Source organism: Zea mays, chromosome 9 (assembly GCF_902167145.1).
Source record: "Zea mays cultivar B73 chromosome 9, Zm-B73-REFERENCE-NAM-5.0, whole genome shotgun sequence".
Lineage (NCBI taxonomy): Eukaryota > Viridiplantae > Streptophyta > Magnoliopsida > Poales > Poaceae > Zea > Zea mays.
Genome location: NC_050104.1, coordinates 20,054,527 through 20,070,746, shown reverse-complemented (window position 1 = coordinate 20,070,746; position 16,220 = coordinate 20,054,527). Strand labels below are relative to the sequence as shown.

Genomic DNA, 16,220 nt, shown 5'->3' with positions numbered 1-16,220 from the left:
AGTTGAGCACTAGGAGAGGTAACGCCACCCACATACATATGCATGCACCCTGCACAACTGCTGCTTCAGTGGCAGTAGAAAACTGAGGTAGCCAGCCGCCCAGCTCGGAGGCATGGCGATGGCTGTGCCTGTGCCTGCCAAGAGTGGCGTGCCCCACGGCCATGGACCACAGCTCGCCAGCACAGGATTTGGGATGGCCGGACGGAGATTTGTCGGGATCATGTACGACGCGCGTGACTCTCACCTGCGTCCGGAAAGCTTGGTCAAATAAATGGCGGCGGCCACCACTGGCTAACCTGCCCGACTGCCTTGACCGACGAGAACGAGGAACGCGTGGGGAGTGGTGTAGAGGGTCGCCGTTCGGGCTGCATTGCCACTTTGCGCCGCCGCCTATTCGCCTTGTCCACCGCTAGCTTTGCGCGTCTCACTGTGTCGCTGCCAAGATCCAATCCAGAGGATACGAGACCAGGTTTCGTACCGGGCCGTGAACAACAGACAATCTCCAAACCAGGTGGCTTTTATTTTTGATCCAAGTTTAAACGAACGACTGTTTCAATCCGGGCCGAATTCCAATCGAGGCTATTTCTTTCCACCTCGAAGGAGGCTAGGAATGGTCCAAACTAGCTGAAACGAACGGAGCCTTAATAGAACAAAAACTAGCAAGTTTCGGATAACAGAAACCCATTGTCATCTCTATCTACGACTAGGAGGCCAGGAGCTCACGACAAAGAGGTCATGGCCCATGTGGCGGATCATGGGAGTATATTGACTATTGAGCAACCAGCTGAGGAGAAGTCGGAATGCAATAGCAATGTAGCATGAAACTCGTATGAAGCGGTAGAGTACGGTTCCGTACAAGGTGTGCGAATTTTCATCGAAGTGTCCTTAACGATTTTAATGACTATAGATTTGCACTAGCAAAATGCTCGTACGTTGATAAAATTTTCAGTAGTACTTGATTATAGAGTAGAAAATACAAAGATATGTATGTTTAGAGTCAATAACCGTAGTTCAATTATATGTTTGTACATAATTTTAGCTTTTTATCGATTAAATGTGAATCTAACCAAGATAGAAGGGTAGCAGGTTGATTAAAAAAGATATAAGCGTTTTTTTTTGTAAAAGTAGCGAAGGTGGAACCATAGAACCAGAAAAGTTGTGTTTTAGGGTCTGTTTGGGAGGACTTCACTTCAATAATTTCACCTTCAATTTTTCAGATTCACCACAAAACAACTTCAACAAATTATTGAGGTGGATTCAAGGAATGTTTGGCTTGTAAATAGACTTTTAGCTTCTATGATACAATTGCTTTGTGTGAATTTTCTTAATTACTCTTGATGATTAGTGAGCTGTCATTAGAGAACCGCGGTATGTTGTGTATCAGTTACACGTGGCTAATTTTCGTATAACTTCTCGTTTATTGAAAACAAAAAAAAATCAACCGCTTCTGAACTGAGGCAGGCGCAGGCCTCATCGTATCGACGACCTATCTGAGCCCAGCATGGGTCCATGCACCCGCCCATGGGCCCCGAGCTGGTAGTTCGCAATAGGCCAGTCAGAACTAACTAAGCCCATCTCTTGGGCCTTGGCCAGAGAGAGGCCGCGTCACATACTCACATTGCCTGCTCACAAGCCACACCGAGCGGCGCACGCGGCACCCTGTTGGATCGCGCACTCGAGAGACGACACGACGCGAGAGCCGTGCCGGGGAAGAGAACGCGCCGCACCGGACAGCGAACGCGACCAAACCAAGCCATGGCAGCCAACCCCAACCACTGCCTCCGCCGCCTCGCCTCAGCTCTCTCCCACGGTCCCCGGCCTCCGACTCCTCCCGCGTCCCTCCTCTTCCCCCGCCTCGCGCTCTCCAGCTCCGGCCCCTCCACGGGCCCGACGCCGCCGCCGCCGGATGCCGTAAGGAAGGGGGAGGGAGAGGAAGCGGCGGAAGCCAGGGCCGCCGAAGCCGAAGCCGAAGCGGGGAAGGAGGAGGAGCATGAGGACGACGGCGGCGCGCACGTGAGCAAGGCCACCGGCGAGGTCGGCGGCCCGCGGGGGCCCGAGCCCACGAGGTACGGTGACTGGGAGCGCGCCGGCCGCTGCTCCGATTTCTGAACCGCCGCTGGCCGCGAGGTGAGGCCGTCAGCGTCAGCACGGAACCTGTGGATGTGGTTCCGTATCGTACTGTTGGATTTGTCTGTCGTGTGCTAGTAGTGTGCCTGTTGTCACCTGTGCAAAGGGCGGCGTTAAATTTGCGTTTTGCTTCGTCTTCTGGGGAATAAACAGAGTTGACAGTACTCGGCTCAAAAAGTTCAGATCGACTCAGTTGTTGTTGTTTTTTTTTTTTGCCTTGATTTTTCATCTCGCTCAGCTCGAGTGAGCAGGTTCTGTTGTTAGGTTGCCTGATCTTGGTTATCACCGGACGTAATGAAACAATGGAACGCAGTGCACACATCATTGTGACTTCTTAGAATTCCGCACAAGCAAAGGATGAAAGTTCCTTCTTCCCTGGTTCCCGGTTTGGAGTTGCGAATTGGGATTACTGTTTGTAGCGTTGTTTCAGATCGAGGCTATTTGTAGCGCTGTTTCAGATTGGGGAACCGAAGGCTGTTGATAGTAGATGCGATAGAGGACCAGATGCTGTATGTAGTGTTCTTTAATTTGGATGATTCATCAGATGTTATTTAGCTATCTGCAATGGCAAATCTTGGATGTTTGGATATGTAACAACCGGGTAAAGCTGTACCCTTGACACTGTCAATACGTCTTCCAAAAAGGCTCGAGGAGGACCTGGCTGATCAGGGGCGAACCTATCCATTTTAGGGGTGCATCATCACCTAAAAAACACAGAACTAGTAGTTATAATAAGTAAATGTTGACCTTATATACACTTCTATTTAAAATTCACTCTGCGAACGGTACATTTCACAGTGTAAAATAGTGGTTTAGATAACCATATAAGTAAACTACTGGACACAATAAGTGTGTTTGGTTCAGGTTTCTAAACCGATTCGTTGCGAAAAATCTAAAACCTTAACCAAAATGGGCATAACAGCATAATAGATTCTTGAAAATCTATGGATTTCTTTAGTTCAATTTAGAATGGTCTCCTACCTTTTTGAAAATCTATAGATTTCTCTACTTCAATTTAGAATCACCTCCTACCCCAGACTTTCCAGATTTCTATCATCCATGTCATGTTATAAAGCTATCATGCTCTTATAGTTACTATAGATAACGATTGTTTCAACCAAATAAGTTTCGATTTTTTCACAATTGTCAGCTCATAATAGATTTCTCACATCTCACGGTTAGAATCAGATTTTGAGAAATCTACAGCTAGACCAAACAGACCCTAAGTGTATTGGGAAGAAGCATAGCCAAACAAATACCCTGTCTTAGCTAAGCCCTCAAGTCTCAATGTGGGACCTGTAAGGAAAATGGACCCCGGGCCTTTTGGCTAATTGAGTTTTGGTGTTTGATGAACAACACAATCCGTGAACTAATAAGTTTTCTAGTGTTTGTGTTTGTAGTTCACAGGATGCAAAGAGAATTGGACCAAGGCAATGAGGATGCAACACCTCAAAAGAAGACATAAAAAGATGCATAGGAGTCCAATACTCAAGAACAAAGAAGCCCGAAGAAATCAGCGAAGAAATCCAAGATAAGGGCTGTCAGCCAGCGCCTGGTGGCGCACCGGACATTGGTGTCCGGTGTGCACCGGACTGTCCGGTGCGGCACCGGACAGTCTGCGCAGAGAGGCCGCAGACAGGCGCTCTTTGGCTGTAGCACCGGACTGTCCGGTGTGCACCGGACTGTCCGGTGTGCCAATGGGCAGACGGCAACGGTCGGATCCAACGGTCGACTGCTACAGGCGCCAACGGTCGGCTGACGTGGCGTGCACCGGACATCCACTGTGCAGTGTCCGGTGGTGCACCGGACTGTCCGGTGCACCCGACGACAGAAAGCTGCTGCTTTCTGTCCAACGGCTAGTTTGGGATGTGGAGGCTATAAATACCACCCCAACCGGCCATTCTCAAGTGTGGGAGCCCAAGAAACATACCAAGGCATATTGTAGACATTTCTAAGTGCTCAAACACCCAAGTGCTTAATAGAATCACTCGGTGATTAGCGTAGGTGCTTTGTGAAGTGCTTAGGTTAGTTAGACCGCATTAGCGCTTGCTCTAGGTGAATCCTAGTTAGTTGAGTGAGTTTTGTAAAACCACACAACCCCTCGGCTCTTGCGTGAGTCGTTGTAATTGTACCGAGTGGGGCGAGAGTCTTGCGAGACCGTGACAACCGCGTTTGTGTCACAGCCGCCACCGTGTACCGGAGGGAACGAGGCCCGCGGCGTTTCGGCCGGAAGCTCGATAGTGGAGACGGCGGGGAGCGTCCGAGAGGAGCTGGAAGCGGAGCACCACTTGCGTGTGGAGAAGGCCCGCGGCTCTCTACGGAGTTACTCGACCGTGGTGCTTGGCCCTCGCGTGGGCTTCCCTTTGCGTAGGGGCACTAACGAGGATTAGTCGGGACCTTGCGTGGTTCCGGATACCTCGGTAAAAATACCGGCGTCATCCACGAGAGTTTGCTTCTCTACTTAGCTCTTTACATTCCGCATTTATATTAAGCATTTAAGTTTCAATCTTGTAGTCATACTTATCTAGTGTAGATTGAAACTTAGCCTTTGCGGTAGAGATAGCAACACTTAGACAAAACCTAGTTTGCATATTCTAGTTATTTGCATAGGTTTTGCTCTAGGGATTTAATTGTGGCCTAGTTTAGTAAAAGTTTTAGAAATCCTAATTCACCCCCCCTCTTAGGCGTCACCCGTTTCCTACAGGACCTAATCTCAAGACTCTGGTTCTTTGTTGCTCTCTCAGTAACAACATCCTTCAGTTTAGAAGACGAGTCATAGGGTTCTCTAAGGCTCTAACAACATCCTTCAGTTTAGAAAACGAGTCATAGGGTCCTCTAAAGATCTAACAACATCCTTCAGTTTAGAAAACGAGTCATAGGGTCTTCTAAGGCTCTAACCATCCTTAAGTTTAGAAACATCATCCTTCAGTTTAGAAAACGAGTAATATGGTCCTTTAAGGCTCTAGGACTTCTCCATCTCGCGGGGCTCTCTTTGAGCCACCCGGACCTCCAAGGCCCCTAACATCATAATCCTAACATCGAATTGTGGGCTATCTTGGTCTCTAATTCCCTTCATATGAAAAGCCAAGCTCCCTGCTCTTCTATGTGCAGGAGCCCTTGCGAACTAAGGAATACAATCAGGTATGGCCTCTAGACAAGATGGCCTTGGGGAGTACAACCATAGTGTCACATTGTCGCCTTTGTCTCCACTCATAACATTCTTGTGGTACTAGCAGTCTCGATAAGGCTTATGTCCATAGAATTAAATGTGATAGTTGATATTGTGGTCGACGAGATGCATTGTAGCCATGACAAAGGGCAACAGGCGTACTTGAGGCCTCTATGCAGTGTGTGCCACCATGTTTATAGTCGCATCTAACATACTAGCATACAAGTAGGAATTATAAAGTACAGGCAACTATAATATTTACCTGCTACGTTATAGCCAACAGCGTGGGCTCTGACGTCAATGTGATAGGACATATGTGCTATTATGATAGGACATACATGCTACAATGATAAGACACATCTTCCCTACAGCAAGATGAGCTCAACGTTGTCATGTCATGACCAACGCGTGCATCATGTATGGATCCACAATTAGGCGTGGACATTTTCTCACCCAAACCGAACCGAAATTTTAAAACTCGAACCTAAGTTTCGGTGTTACGTTGTTCGGTGTCGGTTTTGGTTCTTAGGGGCTGTTTGGTTCTATATGTATGGTGCCAAAAAATTACCACACAATCTTATACCACACTTGCCTAAGGTGCCTAAGGTTAGGCGCTTAAATTCTGCGTCGCAGTTTGCCACGCCTAAGAGAATCTTGACACACTTTTACCAGTTATTGACGAGTGGGGCCTACGTAGCAGGAGAAAAATCTTGCCACAACTGTGGCTTCAAACCGAACACATGCCTAACTTGGTTAAACTTGCCTAACCTTAGACGTGGCAAGTTAGGCAGCAAACCAATCAAGCCTTTAGTTTTATGAATTTAGGTCTACGGTGTCTAACAACCATGTAACTCTCTTCTCCTTTGTGCCATAAAAGGAAGTAGAGCAACATGTAAGGAGATCAAAGGTAGGTAAGACAGTTAGGACCTTTTAGATTCTTTTTTAGAATCTTGGTGTCTTTTGTAGTTTTGTACCATAAGAGAGGTAACAGAGATAGCGATAGATAAAAAAATTGTTTTGCTCTCGGGGTTCTACAGTTCTACTAATAAATTCTGTTTAGTAGACCAGTACTAGGGCTCTTTGAAAACAAAACAAAACAAAAACTTTTTTTTTTGTGATCGACATGTCCCGTGATCCGTACGCAATTATTTTACACATAAGTATAGGTTACGAGATTGTCGCAAAAGTATGGTTGTGTGCTTGTGCAAGTCTTGGACGTAGCTCGTTATGCCCAAGTCCACGGTGCGTTAATTTATTCCGTTCATGAGCAGAGCAGAGAGGCAGGGTTAACTTGCGCTGCATGTCCGTACCTTTCTTCTTCCGGCCCTGGCCATGTGACTTGTGTGATTGTGACAGAGAGGCAGGCAGGTCAACGTTCAGCGCGCGTACATAACGTAGAGGACCACAGCCCGCAGGCCGCAGGGGAGGGACTGGGAGGCATCGTCGCAAGCAAAGCAAACCTCTCGGGGACAGAGAGGCTGTACGCTGTGCACCTTCTTCTGTGTCTCGTCTCCGACGTACTCCTCTGTCTCGTCGGAGAAGAAGAGAGAAGATGAAGCACCTGGTGGAGGTGGAGGCGGCGACGGCGACCGCGGGGCCGGCGTACCGGAACGCGCGGGCGAAGGACGGCCTCCTGCAGGCCCCGGCGGGGCTCCACAGCTGCTGGGACATCTTCCGGTGAGCCATATCCATCCATCCATCCCTCTGCAGCATCCAGCTCTCTAGATGATCGATCTTTTGCCGCTCTAGTCTCGGCCTTTCCTCGATCTCCACATACACCCTAGCTGCCAGCTCAACGTACGCCCGGCATGCTAGCTAGCTGCTGGCCTGCTGCTGCTGCTGCTGCTACCGTACGTGCATGCATGTGGCACGATTGTTGTTCTTCTGATTGTTGTCGCATGGTTTGCTTGATCGATCGGGCGGGGTTTGTGACTCGGCAGCGCGTCCGTGGAGAAGTACCCCGACAACCAGATGCTGGGTCGCCGGAGAGTCGTCGACGGCAAGGTAAGAACAAAATTGACTTGTTTGTTTCCTCTTCCTTCTTCCACCCAACAACCCACTTGCTGCTGGGAGAATTAATTTACCCGGTCCATTGCTTCTTCGCCGCCCTCTCTAGCTAGTCGTCGTCTAGAAGGTAAAACAAGTAGCATTAATAATATAAATAACAATATCACTACTACTACTACTACTAATCTTGTGCTTACGTATAATATTGGTTTTGTAAATAAAACTGCATGCATGCAGGCGGGCGAGTACACCTGGTGGACTTACAAGGAAGTCTACGACGTCGTGATGAAGCTCGCTGCATCCATGGACAAGTCCGGGATCAAACAGGTACGTACTGCACGCAATAGTCACAGGCATTGCTTCTCATCTTCGATGATGATCTGCACCAGCTGGCGCGTAATAAACACACACACACACACAAGATGAACGTACTACAACATATGGAAGCATCCATCATGCATGCGGATTCACGTCAGCTTGTCTGGCTCACCACTCACATAATCACATGCATCATTAATGTGTGGTTGCTCTTTTGGTTGGATGCATGCATCATGCATGCATATGGCTGGCTGCTGGGGCCTGGGGGAGACCTGATCGACACCTGCCACTGGGAGCGGTAATGGTCTCTAAATTTTAACCTATTAAATTTAAGGAAAACAAGCAACTAATAAGCAAGTATAGGAAACAAGCATGAAGCATGTATAGAAAACAAGCAAGTTGTCGTGACTCGTGATCTTTGTCTCATCCCAATCCCAATCTGTTCCATCAGACAGATATATATAGTAATTGCAGTTAACTAATTGCAATTAATGGGATGTCGTCTAGCAAAAGTGTCGTCCCATCCATGACCCTTTCGCCAGGTTATTTAATTATACTACGTACTACTAGCTAGAGGATCGATTGACCAAGTCAAACATACACCTGATGATGGGCTGGTTTATCAAAACTCAATCCGCCAGGGTGAAAGCTGCGGCATATACGGCGCGAACTGCCCCGAATGGATTGTCAGCATGGAGGTAATAGTTCTATTTTTCATCCAAACTGCCTTTTTTTTAAAAAAAAAAAACAATCCATTCAAACTGCCTGCTTTTTTCTTAGACAATTCAATTCAAACCGCCTTAGCTTACCGAAACGATAAAACTGTGCCTTGGCACTTCTGACCTCGCTCTTGTGCGTATACTATTCAATCTGCTTCTATGGTTGGTAGGCCTGCAACGCGCTTGGGATCTGCTGCGTCCCCCTCTACGATTCTCTCGGTAATAAACAAATGACTCGCATCGGTCGTCACTGCTTACCGTTGATCCCTATCTTGTGTTGTGTCGACTCGTACGTAGGTGCTGGGGCGGTGGAGTTCATCATTTGCCATGCCGAAATACAGATCGCGTTCGTGGAGGAAAAGAAGATCACAGAGGTAGGTAGGGCAGCTTGCTCGGTCGCGTTTCTTACTTCTCCAAAATTTAATTCAATTCATTTACTAACATTCAATTAATCAGATACAAGATTTTCATGGACGTTAGGTAGTAAGCTGACACTGACATGATGTCATAGTATAAATAAAAAATGTTAAAATTTTGTAGGAGTAAAACTTAACTGTTTCTGACTAAACCTACGACAATGAAAGTTTGAAACCTCTACTGAGATTGGCCTGTCTACATCTTATCAAAAAATTTAAAAAAATCTATCTACAAGAGAGAGAGAAAACCATTTACTTTTACCGAGCGTCGTCGGTGACGTCGCGCCGCCGCCGTGAGCCCCAAGCCCCCAAAGCCACCCCCACGTGAGGGAGGTGAGGGCGGTAGGTTCTGCCCTACCGGCGGCCCCGCGCAGCCTGACCGCGAGTACTCTGGGTCGACGAACTGAAACGGCGGGGTGAAATCTGATCTGCAGGTGTTGATTTTCCCCATTTTTCACTCCAATATTCCATACTCCAATAGCATGTGCAACAGGTGGAAACGTGCGCCTAGTGGTTGTTATTGCAGTGCAGAGTAGCATTGCTTTTTTTTTCTAGACTAGCTCTTTAGTTAGTTTGTATTTATGTTTGACCGTACCGTGTTTGTTGATTACTTTCGACGACGACAGCTCCTGAAAACTTGCCACGCCACTTCGAAGTATCTGAAAAGTAAGTGCCTCCCTAGCATGATGTTGGTTGGTTAGGTAATTCGTCACTGTGGAAATCATGGTTTTTCTTTCGTTTCATCTGCCAGCGGTCATAAGCTTTGGAGGAGTCACAAATGACCATAAAGATGAAGCTAAAAAGCACGGCCTGTCTATTTTCTCTTGGGACGAATTCCTGGTCATGGTAAGCATTGGGCTTCTTCAGCTTACTTTATAGATTACAGGTGTTCCAGTTGAATGGTATGGCAATAAGTGCTACATGAAACCTTTTTTCTATGTAAAATAATCTACATTACTTTTACAAAAGTGGCTGAAAAAAAGCTGGCAGTTTTGCCTTATCTGTATCTTATTATTCTTGGATGGCTAGTTTTCATATGTGGTAAAGGCATTCACAGACAAGTGCTATGTGAAGAACAAGAACCACATCCCAGTTGAGGAGGAAGCTCAACTTATCAGCTAAAATGTAAAACTTCATGCCTAGAACAAATACTAGCACATGTGCAGATATGCGGTGTCTTTCATGGAATAATATATACGTATTTGTGTCTCCCTTTTATACCTGGAAGGCTAGAAGTCCACAGTAGAACCTTTAATGCAAAGGCCAAGACTGATTTTACCAACTTGGGTTGCATATTATATGATAGAAGTTTGTATGGCCTCCATAATTTTGCTGTCATGTTGTCTACTAGGAAAAAAGATAAAACTTGTGTGAGTGCTTGGTGCTTCTAGTGTTCAAATCCATCCACAAAACGATAACTTTTTTGAAATAAATGGTATTTGTATACATCACTCAAGCAAATATCTTTTTTGAAATAGAATCACTCAAGTAAATCTCATGCCTCAAATAGTATCATATGATTCACAAACTCTTGACAATGCTGTATGCTTATAGGGTGGCTCTCATAATTTTGATCTGCCTGAAAAGAAGAGATCTGACATCTGTACAATAATGTACACAAGTGGCACAACAGGAGACCCTAAAGGAGTTATGTTATCAAATGAAAGCCTTCTTGTAAATATTGCAGGCCCTGATTCTGTACTTCAGTATCTTGGTGAAGCTGTAAGTAGAATCTCGAAGTTTCTTTGTGAAAGAACTCTGATGTCCTTTTGCAAGCTCATTTGGGTTCCTCTCCACTCTCTTATTGCAGTTTGATCAAGACGATGTCTATTTGTCATATCTTCCACTAGCCCATGTCTTTGATAGGATGTTTGAGGAAGTGTTCATTTACCATGGGTCAAAAATAGGATTTTGGCGTGGGGTATGGTTCTTGGTTACTCGGTACTCCTTGTTTCCTTGTTGACCTTTAGGCAGTAATGCATATTGATATTTATGTTATGTATCTGTAGGATGTCAAACTTTTGGTTGATGACATTGCAGCACTAAAACCAACAGTATTTTGTGCTGTTCCACGTGTGCTAGACAGGATATATTCAGGTAAATTCTATATGAGTGTTAAAACATGAATGTTTAACTGATCAGTTCTTATGCCAATTAACTGAATGGGTTTGGTTGCCTATAAAGTAAACTGAATTACGATTCTTTTCAGGGAATGAAACATCTCTCTAATTGATTCAATACCCAGATATATCCTAGTTCTGTTATGGCATCATGTTTAGATTACAATGTTTCTTATGGTTTCTTATTCCCAAAGGCATTCATAAAATTCATGTTACAGATTATGCATACCCAAAACAATTTGCAGTAGTCCTTTTTATAGGTTGATTCGTTGATAGTGAATTTACTTTATTATGTTTATTATGCAGGTCTTACAACTAGGATATCTTCTGGTGGTATGCTGAAAAAAACTTTATTCAACATTGCTTATAAGATGTAAGTGCACATTCAGTTAGTACCGAGATTACTATTTTCCTTTGAGAGGAGCTCAAAACTTTCTGGATGGCTATTTAGTTTCTTACACTCTTGTTATCTCATTCTACATTGTTTGTGATTCTATTGTTTCCTTAGTTTTTATTATGTCATGCCTCTGCTTGCATTCTGTAAACTTTGTTACATGCACTATTCAAATTTTGAGTTACTAGAAATTAGCATATCACCAGGAAACTGGGCAACATGAGGAAAGGAATTAAACATGAGAAGGCAGCCCCATTCTTTGACAAATTAGTTTTCAGCAAGGTACAAGTTGATAACTCAGTAGCAACATTTCAGTAACTCATAAGATGTAATTGAAAATGTCGGTGCAGCTTCGGCAGTACATTGTTATTCTAACTTAATGCTTATCTTTAAGGTGAAAGAAAGGCTTGGTGGGAAATTAAGAGTTATTGTATCTGGAGGTGCTCCTCTAGCTGTACCAGTAGAAGAATTTTTAAGGGTTGTGACATGTGCTTATGTTGTTCAAGGCTATGGTATGCATCTTTCAATGTTGTAGTTCCTTTACTTAGTATAATGAAGCACCTGAGGACATAATCCTTTTGTGTTGCATGCATATGCATTGATATTTAGATAATAATTGCACGTTTCGATGTTTAGGACTGACGGAAACTTGTGCGGGATCTATAGTTTCGATACCAAATGAACACTCCATGCTTGGGACTGTTGGTCCACCTGTCCAACATATAGACGTACGTCTCGAGTCAGTTCCAGAGATGGGTTATGATGCTTTGTCTAGTGTCCCGCGTGGAGAGATATGCATAAGGGGAAGTGTTCTGTTCTCTGGATACTACAAAAGAGAGGACCTTGAGCAGGAAGTCATGATTGATGGCTGGTTTCACACTGGTTAGTTATTTCCGCAACTTCAACACAGATGGGGGTATTCATGAGTTTATCTTGGAATAATCGTTCTAATTAAAATAGTCTTGTGATGCAGGAGATATTGGCGAGTGGCAGCCAGATGGATCCTTAAAAGTGATTGATAGAAAGAAGAATATTTTCAAGCTTTCGCAGGGGGAATACGTTGCAGTGGAAAATCTAGAGAATGTGTATGGTGTTCTTCAAGATATAGATTCGGTATGTAACAAACTCACTGGAAAATGCACGGTCTTAACTTTTTTTCCCCATGTTGCAACAGAATTTTTTATATTCGTTTCACCCATGCTTAAGGTGCTTGTGGAAAAACGAAACTATAGGGAGGGGGGGATTCTCTTGTATGCCTGATTGCCTGTCTCTCATGTCTGCTTCTAACCGTGTGTGATAGGCATCCAATATGTAATTTGTTCTCTGGTGTCTCTTTTGTATCCGGTTTTTTTGTCCCATACGCTTTTTATTTATGTTTCTGCTAATCTATTTCAGATATGGGTATACGGGAACAGCTTCGAATCTTCTCTCGTCGCCGTCGCCAACCCGAACCAGCAAGCTCTCGAGCGCTGGGCGGAACAGAACGGCGTCACCGGAAGCTTCGCTGAGCTGTGCGAGCATCCAAGGGCCAGAGAACATATTCTCGCAGAGCTCACCAAGATCGCCAAGGACAAGAAGGTGAGCTACGTACCCGGAATCACGACTGCTACCATATCTGTTGCGTTATCCAGGTGTTCTCTAAATGGTTGTGTATTTTTAATCTTGGATTTGCCAGCTGAAAGGCTTTGAGGCCATAAAGGCTGTCCATCTCGACCCTCTGCCGTTTGACATCGAGCGCGACCTCATCACCCCGACGTACAAGAAGAAACGGCCGCAGATGCTCAAACACTACCAGGTCAGACGTCAACCGAACACGATTACACCCACCCTCTCCCCCCCGACCCAACAAAAAAACAGACAAACAGATGGATTTGTCGGTTTATTTGTTTACTGATGTTTTGGTTCGTAAGGACAGACGAATCTCAACCGGTTTCATTTAAATTCTGTTTGAAATTGTTCAGGGAGTAATCGACGCGCTCTACAAGGGCATGAAGTGAGACGGCACGTTTGCAGAGTCGCAAGGGGTACTGTTGTGAATTGTGATGCACATATTTGTCTATATGTTGTTTCAGTATCTGTGGTGTGTGGAGTCACTCGGAAGGTTGTGTATTGTTGTATTGAGATAAGGGGAATATAAATAAAATAAAAATTAGTTTGGGTACGCAACGCGCGGTGGAGAGCGTGCGCACAGGCTTTTTGAGCTGGACAGTTTGTATTGAAATTACATAAGCGATCAGACAACGTTAAGCGCTAGGCACTGGGCTGACCAAGATTAACTCAGCTGAGGGTATTAAATATCTCTCTAGTCAAAATTGAATAGAAGACGATTTAATCCCTATCAATCCTCTTTATCAAGACGGACAGATATGTTTGTTTGATTTTAATCTGTATTGGTTTCTACTGTTTCTACCGTGTTTGTGTATCTATAGATTACAGCACCAGCCGTCTAACACAGTCGGTTTTAATCTAAAGCAAACAGGCCTGCAACCGAACACGATCTGAATGGGTACACTGATCAGCGATCAGCCGTGAGTCGCTGTGTAGCACTAGCACCATGGAAAATGGAATTGAGTTGCTCCGAGGAACATCGCCTGATGTGCCGAGCGCGCTGTATATTCTGTATTGTTGGTCCAACGCCAGGAAAAGGGATCCGTGTAACAAAGGTCTAAAAGAGAAATTATATTATTTTATATCTATAATTTACCAATATTTATCATTTCATGTGGACACATTACTTACACAGATACATGATTAACAAGAGATACCAAAAATAATACATACATTATGCTGGGATTTTATTTTTGTGTGTATTTTTTGACAATATTACAATAATTTAAAAAGAAAATATGTTAAATATCTAAATGGGGATTTAAATTCTAAAATAATCCTAGAATTAAGAAAAGAGAGAAGAAGAGAAATTAATAGGTGAATAAAAATAAGTATAAAAAATATATATTATTTTTATACATATTGGATTTTGAATATACGACTCAAAGGTTAAGTCCACATGAGAGGATTTAAATTCAAATTTGGGATTTAAAATAGAAAGAAGACAAAATAGGAAAAGAAAACAAAATAAAATAAAAAAGGGAAAACGACGCCTGGGCCAACTTCACCATTTCGGCCCAACTCGCTTTTCTCTCATGCGCAGCCCAATCTACTTCATTCCTCTGCGCAGCCCAATTGCCCGCGACCGCGCCTCGCTGCGCTCGGGGTCCACTTGTCTGCCGCTCCTCCGCGCGGCGCAACCAGCCCTCGCTGCGCGCTGGGTGAAAGGGAATTAGGCTTACACCTAGTTCCTAAATGATTTTGGTGGTTGAATTGCCCAACACAAATAATTGGACTAACTAGTTTGCTCTAGTGTAAAAGTTATACAGGTGCCAAAGGTTCACAACAAGTCAATCAAAAAGACCAATGTTGGGTTCAAAATAGAGAGCTAAAGGCATCCCGAAAGGCTCCCTGGTCTGGCGCATCGGACTGTCCGGTGTGCCACCGGACAGTGTCCGGTGCACCAGGGGACCTCGCGCTAAACTCCTCAGCCTCGGGAATTTTCAGAGCCGACGCGCTATAATTCACCGGACATGTCCGGTGTACACCAGACAGTGTCCGGTGCTCCAAGAGGACGCGACTCTGGAACTTGGCAGCCTCGAGAATTTGCAACAGTTGCTCCGCTATAATTCACCGGACATGTCCGGTGTACACCGGACTGTCCGGTGTAACAACGAGGCAACGACTACTTCGGCGCCAACGGCTACCTGCGGACGCATTAAATGCGCGCCAGCGCACGCAGAAGTCAGGCACGCCCATGCTGGCGCACCGGACACTCTACAGTGCATGTCCGGTGCGCCACCGGACATCCAGGCGGGCCCAGCGTCAGAGCTCCAACGGTCGGAACCCTAACGGCTTTGGTGACGTGGCTGGTGCACCGGACTGTCCGGTGCACCATACGACAGACAGCCTCCACCAACGGTCATGTTTGGTGGTTGGTGCTATAAATACCCCAACCACCCCACCATTCATTGCATCCAAGTTTTCCACTTCTCAACCACTTACAAGAGCTAGGCATTCAATTCTAGACACACCAAAGAGATCAAATCCTCTCCAATTCCACACAAGGCTTTAGTGATTAGCGAGAGAGATTTGCCGTGTTCCTTTGAGCTCTTGCGCTTGGATTGCTTCTTTTCTTTCTCGCTTGTTCTTGTGACCAAAACTCCATTGTAATCAAGGCAAGAGGCACCAATTGTGTGGTGGCCCTTGCGGGGAAGTTTTGTTCCCGGTTTTGATTTGAGAAGAGAAGCTCACTCGGTCCGAGGGACTGTTTGAGAGAGGGTAAGGGTTGAAAGAGACCCGGCCTTTGTGGCCTCCTCAACGGGGAGTAGGTTTGCGAGAACCGAACCTCGGTAAAACAAATCCGCGTGTCACACTCTTCATTTGCTTGCGATTTGTTTTGCGTCCTCTCTTTCGAACTCGTTATTATTTCTAATGCTAACCCGGCTTGTAGTTGTGATTAATTTTGTAAATTTCAGTTTCGCCCTATTCACCCCCCTCTAGGCGACTATCAATTGGTATCAGAGCCCGGTGCTTCATTAGAGCCTAACCGCTCGAAGTGTTGTCGGGAGATCACGCCAAGAAGGAGATGGAGACCGGCGAAAAGCCCACTACAAGCCACGGGAACACTTCATCGGAAGAGTCCCGCACCAAGAGGAAGGAGAAGAAGAAGGACTCCTCCAAAGGGAAGGAGAAGAGATCTTCTTCACACCACAAAGAGAAGAAGGAAAAATCCTCTTCCCACAAGCCGCATCGGAGTGGGGACAAGAAAAAGAGGATGAGGAAGGTGGTCTACTACGAGACCGATTCTTCATCGGCATCCACCTCCGGCTCCGACGCGGCGTCCGTCACTTCTAAGCGCCAAGAGCGTAAGAAGTACAGTAAGATTCCTCTACGCTACCC

The 16,220-nt window shown here is 45.4% G+C and overlaps 2 protein-coding genes across 2 annotated transcripts; both read left to right on the top strand.

The window, feature by feature from the left end:
- The first annotated feature begins 1,640 nt into the window (after positions 1–1,640).
- On the top strand, positions 1,641–2,503 carry LOC103638063 (UPF0369 protein C6orf57 homolog). Its single transcript, NM_001328212.1, has one exon. It carries the CDS (start codon positions 1,756–1,758, stop codon positions 2,107–2,109), a length of 354 nt encoding a protein of 117 aa, NP_001315141.1. The 5' UTR covers positions 1,641–1,755; the 3' UTR covers positions 2,110–2,503.
- A 4,239-nt stretch (positions 2,504–6,742) lies between these two features.
- Positions 6,743–13,413, top strand: LOC100281457 (uncharacterized). Its single transcript, NM_001154375.2, has 19 exons — positions 6,743–6,973; positions 7,237–7,300; positions 7,541–7,630; positions 8,263–8,319; positions 8,511–8,559; positions 8,638–8,714; positions 9,383–9,422; positions 9,508–9,602; positions 10,311–10,478; positions 10,567–10,677; positions 10,766–10,853; positions 11,183–11,249; positions 11,477–11,552; positions 11,665–11,782; positions 11,907–12,152; positions 12,244–12,383; positions 12,666–12,848; positions 12,946–13,065; positions 13,232–13,413. Exons 1-19 carry the CDS (start codon positions 6,849–6,851, stop codon positions 13,265–13,267), a joined length of 1,950 nt encoding a protein of 649 aa, NP_001147847.1. The 5' UTR covers positions 6,743–6,848; the 3' UTR covers positions 13,268–13,413.
- The last annotated feature ends 2,807 nt before the right edge of the window (positions 13,414–16,220 follow it).